General features: G+C 36.8%; 1 protein-coding gene across 2 annotated transcripts; it reads right to left on the bottom strand.

Annotated features, from left to right (window-relative positions):
• Window positions 1-1,484: 1,484 nt before the first annotated feature.
• mrps16 (mitochondrial ribosomal protein S16) lies at window positions 1,485-4,409 on the bottom strand. 2 transcript variants are annotated; one of them, XM_083938712.1, is made up of 4 exons: window positions 4,270-4,409; window positions 4,009-4,040; window positions 2,473-2,739; window positions 1,485-2,060 (listed from the first exon to the last, which is right to left on the bottom strand). In XM_083938712.1, the coding sequence occupies exons 2-4, from the start codon at window positions 4,019-4,021 to the stop codon at window positions 1,924-1,926; spliced, it is 417 nt and encodes a 138-aa protein (XP_083794838.1). In that variant the 5' UTR covers window positions 4,022-4,040; window positions 4,270-4,409; the 3' UTR covers window positions 1,485-1,923. The 2 variants fall into 2 exon arrangements, with proteins under 2 accessions (XP_083794838.1, XP_083794839.1); XM_083938713.1 differs by having other exon boundaries at window positions 4,237-4,352.
• Window positions 4,410-5,460: the final 1,051 nt, after the last annotated feature.

Raw genomic sequence — 5,460 nt, 5'->3', positions numbered from 1 at the left:
TAGAAATTAAAACAGTGTGTGTGCGTTTGTGTTTGTTTGCTTTCTCTGCAGTGGATTTAACAAAATACAACATACATGTAGAGTAGTCTTCAAGCTTTTCTGTACAATATGACCTGCTGATGAAGACATTTGCTGCTTTAGGTTGGTGGGGTGGTGATTGTATTATAGAGAGATCAATGACGTTGCTTTTGCTTTTTTCCCCATCATAATCTGGTCAAATCTAATCTGGAACTGATTATGTATGAGATTCATTGTGCATGTACGCACAGATATAGCTCCCGCTGAGACCCAATGACCCCAGAAGCCTAGTTGCTGTTTTAGACTAAACTAAAATAAATCTAAATGTGTCTAAATCTACTAATTTAGACTAGTCTAAAAGATGTGAACCGCAAGATGACCCATAACTTTGACCAGCTGAACAACTCCAAATCAGAAATAATACTGGTTAACCCGCCATACACTATCTCCAGTCCCATCAGTCTCGGTTTGTTAACCGGTAACATTAAGCCCACTGCCAGAAACCTAGGTACCATCTTTGATTCAGACTTCACCTTCATCCTTCACATCAATAAAGATGTTGGGTCCTGCTTCCTCCACATCAGAGCCATCTCCAAAATTAAATATAAGACCTAGGAAAAGTAGTCTATGCCCTAATATTCTCCCGTTTAGATTACTGCCTCCAGCTGGTTGAGGCTTCTCTCTGGTTTTAACAGACGGCATCCTATCACTCCAATTTTAGCTTCACTCCACTGGTATGTTTTAGAATTGATTTTAAGATTTTACTTTAGACTTTTAAGGCTCGTCAAGGTCTGGCCCCAGAATACATCACAGACATGCAGACCCCATACGAGCCTGTTCGCAGCCTTAGATCCACGGACGGGTCTCTCTTAACTGTTCCAAGGCCCAGGCTGAAAAACCAGAGGTGACCGTGCCTGCTCTGTCAGAGCGCCTCGGCTTTGGAACGACCTGCCCACAGAGATATGGCTCACTGAATCTGTATCCTCTTTTAAATCACTACTTAAAACTCATTCTTATAGACTTGCCCTCCTGTGATGTCATCTTTTTATCTCATTGTTCTTTCTTTGCAAGCACCTTAATTAGCTAAAAAGCCAATAATTGAATTTGTCATATTTAGATTTCAGCTGTGTCAAAGCACTTTTTTAATTGCTGTTTTAAGTGTAATACAAATAAACGTATTATTTATACCTGAATTTGGTCTTTAAATATTGACTGAGGAAATAAACATTACTAGACTGTTTATTTTGAAACAGCAGAACATGATTTACTGTTCTGCATTAGTTAGTGAACAGTGAGTTCACAGTCTCTAAAAGACAGTTCATGTTAAAGGTGGTTAAATAGCCAATAAGGAACTAAATGCTGTAAAGCTTGCCAGTAATCATATCAGCAATCCCACCCACTTCTGATTTCTTTCTTTCTTTCTTGTATTTGACATTACTGACGTACACTATTGATTCATTTGTGGCCATTCGAATAGATGCAGGCCAAAAAAAAGAAGGAGATAACACAGTTCACACGTCAGATTCAAAGTAAGGGAAACTGACTAATTATCTGTAAAGGTAATGTGTGAGTGTAATGTCACAGAGGATGATCCTAAAAAAAATAAAAAATCCAACTAAACCTCAACCACATGCAGTAACTTTGAAATATTTTATTTCACCCAAATAAAACAGTAATTACAAAAAACTGCCTGTTATGGCACTCAACTCATAAGCACAGCTTGGAGCTAGTGAATTTGATCAAGAATCAGTTTTGCTCATAGCTGCTACTAAAAGCAACTAGAACTACAAAATACCATATCTGACATTGGTAGCAATCCACCCAACAAGTTTGGAAACAAACCGATCAGTTCTCTCTTCAAATAACTGGCATCCTTTTGTACTGGACAGTCACACACTTTAACGATCAAACTTCGGCCTCCCTTTGTCCCTCCTGCAGAACATCTTCTGTTCCTGTCAGTGCTTCCGTCAGCTCCGTTTGGGCTCTTTGACGTTCTGCCCCTGTTATCATCATTGGATGTAGAGGGAAAAATCCTGCCAACCCTGCGTAAAGAGAGAGGGGAGAGAGGACAACCAAAAATTTAAATAATTTGAATTCCTTGTAGCCAATTTCTGGAGAACCAAGTGACACATTAGATGCTGGTTATGACTGTAAAGGGCACATGTAATCTGTATCTGTACAATCCTTTAAAACAGAGGGCATTGATGATGTGCTTGAGGGCATAGTGAACATATATTGGTACTAGACAGTAGTCATCATTTATGGTAGCAGATAACATAGAAAACAAGTTTTCCAATGAATAGTTAACACATAAGTTTATCTCTAAATGAATATTGCTTAAAAGGTGTAGGCACTCATAAAAGTTAAGAATAGACCTCCTTGATTAAACAAATCAAAACAATTGTGCAATGTTGATCCACCTTGAAAGAACACGCTCATGGAGTGATTACACACCTAGAAGTTTGGCCACTGGCTTTGAAGGGTGTGCGCCACAGCCGATCCAGTACTTGATTCGGTCGAAGTTGAAGCTGACAAGTTTCTCATTGTAGATGTTCGGGAGGGGGTCGTAGGAACCCAGCTGCTCAATATATTTATTATCCCTTGCCCTTTTGTTGTAAGCTGCCACAATGCGATAAAAGGGTCTGTTAGCTTGATTGTGGCCCGCAAGAGCCAATCGGATCACAACGTAACCCCCGTGGTACTTCTTTAGCAGGAGTGATGCTGCAGAAGGAAATGAGCAGAGTAAGCATTGTCAAAGAGAAAATAAAATGTGTTTCTCCTGTAATTGTTCATGTTGCCACATAACTTAAGTAAAGGCTAAACCACCAGTGGCCTGAAGCAACTTGTTTAAGTCATTTCATGTAAAGCATATTTCATATCATGAAATCTTCCGTAACAATTCTTTATGCTTCAATCAAAGTTACTTTCTTGAACAAGATGGAAGTGAGTGAAGGGGCAGAAGTGAAACTAATTTCTTTTGATTAGTTGTTTTTTTATGTATTACCTTATATTGTGTCTGTTGCATTTGTCTTTTATTGTAAAACACCTTGTGACATCTATGTTATAAAAGGGGCTACAGATGCATTCAGTTTATTATGTACACACTGTTATAGAGAGGCTGTATTATTTAGTCTCCATTATTGATATGAATGAAGAATTGAAATAAACATCTCTCAATACACATGAATGAAACAAAAGCACCTGAAACTACCTCCTCTAAAACCACCATAAAGTGAAATTGACTCATCTCAGTTTGATCAAAAACTATGTATTGCAGGTCTGTTGTGTCAGACCACATTTGTTGTTAATTGTTGCACTAAAGTTTTTGACAAATTGAGAAAAATCTCATTACTTTTCATTGTCAAGTATTCATTTTACACTGGAGTACACAACAATAGGCTGTTTACCATGTGGTTATTTCATATAGATTATTTACTAACCAGAAAACATGCTTTATGATGATATATATATATGGTGTTATCAAGATATAAAATTACTGATTACAGATATCAGGATAGAATATTTTCACCATATCACTCATCAAAAGTAAACATAATAAAAACAAAGACAGAGCTGTTCAACGTTCCTGCTTGTTAAAAGGAAGGTTTCCATTGCCACTGTGTGCACAGGGTTAAGGGATAAATACTGTTTTATATATACATATATTATTATTATTATTATCATTATTAATACTATTAAAATAACTATTGTGTATTGCTGCTGCTCACGGAAGAATTGTTGGGTCTCTGTAAATCCTAAATAAGTCAGAAGTGTGGTCTAAACCTACTCAATATGTAAAGTGTCTTGAAATATATTTTGATATCATTTAGCACCATGACTACAATTTAATTGAACTGAATTAAATGTTAAATGTGTGACTTCGATGTCCTAGATATTAAAGAGATTTGTCTTGACTCTTCCCCAGTCCCTGCTGCTACAAGACAAAAACATCAAACCTTCAGGAGGAGCCTGTTCACGCCGTATACTCACATAAATGAACCATGGCGCTGGCTTTGGTTATCCTGCAAAAAACAAAAAGGCACATTTAAACTAACGTGTATATTGTAATAAAACATTTTCTTTCTAAAACAACGCCCTCGGTGAACCTCATAGTGTTACATTTGTAGTCCATATCCGATAACCCTGAACGGTAGTTATGTAGCTGCTAACGGCTAACTGTATCAGTAGGGAGCATCTCCCGTTTGAGGACCAACGTACAGTTTAAGATCGACGAGTTTATCAACGATATACCTCTGCGGACGATGAACGAAGTAAAGCTGAATCTTCACAGATGTTGCCCGCAATCGCTGTACGAGTTACAATATTAACTGTATGTTTTCAGCAGCTGAAGTAGAGAAGTAATGTGACATTTGTCAGTGCGCGGCCATGTTTGAACAGGAAGTGACGTAGTGGCGTTAGAGTCACTCACCGCGACGCTAGATGGCGCTGTTGCACTGCTATTCCAATGTGCGACGGGCCTACAACACTCTGTGCTGTTAAAGTGTGTTGTGAAGGTTCAGTCTGAAATATTTTAAAACTAATTTCATTAATTAATGTCAGCCTTAAAAATGTCCCTTCACAAATAGGAAAAACTATGCCACGTTTTTATACTTTGGTCTTATAACGTAGCCTAGAATTACTTTTTTTGTCAGAGGTGGTCTAAGTACTCAGATTTCTAAATAAAAGTAATAGGACGTTATGAAATAATATAAGGCTATTAGGCTGTCAGCCAAATGTAGGCAACAGGAGTAGTCAGTCAAAAGTAAAAGTAGGACTTTCATAATACAACACTGACCTTTTCAAGTGTTATAGGCCAATGTTAAACATGGTTGCCACTTCATTACTGTATTATTTGGAGCTGCAAAGATTAAATGTTTGGTTGCCAATTCTACAGGAAATGGCAAAATATTTTGATAATCGATTAATCATTTTGACTTATTAAAAGAAAGGTAAAAATTATCTGATTTCAGCTCTCTCAATGTGAATATTTCCTGGTTTCTTTACTCCTCTATGACAGTAAACTGAATATAATTGAGTTGTGGACAAAATTTCATTATTTGGGCTTTGGGACACACTGATGTTTCAGTGACAGGTTCCTCCATTTTCTGACATTTACAGACTAAACAACTAATCGATTAATCAGGTAAATAATCGACAGATTAATCAGCAATGAAAATAAGCCGAACACAGCCCTATTATTATTATTTGTAGTATTATTGGTATAGTAAACAGCATTTAAATATTTTAGCTGGTTAAGGTTGAGCTCATTTAAACTACTTTAGATATACTACTGTTGGGTAGTTTAATTTATGTCATAATTTATAAACAGATCTTATGTTTTGTGTCAAATGTCAAATCCTAAACTAGTAACTATTGTTTTCAGATAAATGCAGTAGGGCAGTATTTATACAATATTACCTTAAATTTAGTGGAATAGCGGTG

The sequence above is a fragment of the Echiichthys vipera genome (assembly GCF_963691815.1).
Source record: "Echiichthys vipera genome assembly, chromosome: X".
Lineage (NCBI taxonomy): Eukaryota > Metazoa > Chordata > Actinopteri > Perciformes > Trachinidae > Echiichthys > Echiichthys vipera.
The sequence above is the reverse complement of the archived record's forward strand: the minus strand, read 5'-3'. Positions and strand labels throughout refer to the sequence as shown.

What these genes read in the sequence shown, in the direction of transcription:
- mrps16 (XM_083938712.1), bottom strand. An exon ending in GCCAGTGGCCAAACTTCTAG is followed by an intron (nt 2,061 to 2,472) that starts GTGTGTAATCAC and finishes CTCTTTACGCAG; the next exon opens with GGTTGGCAGGATTTTTCCCT.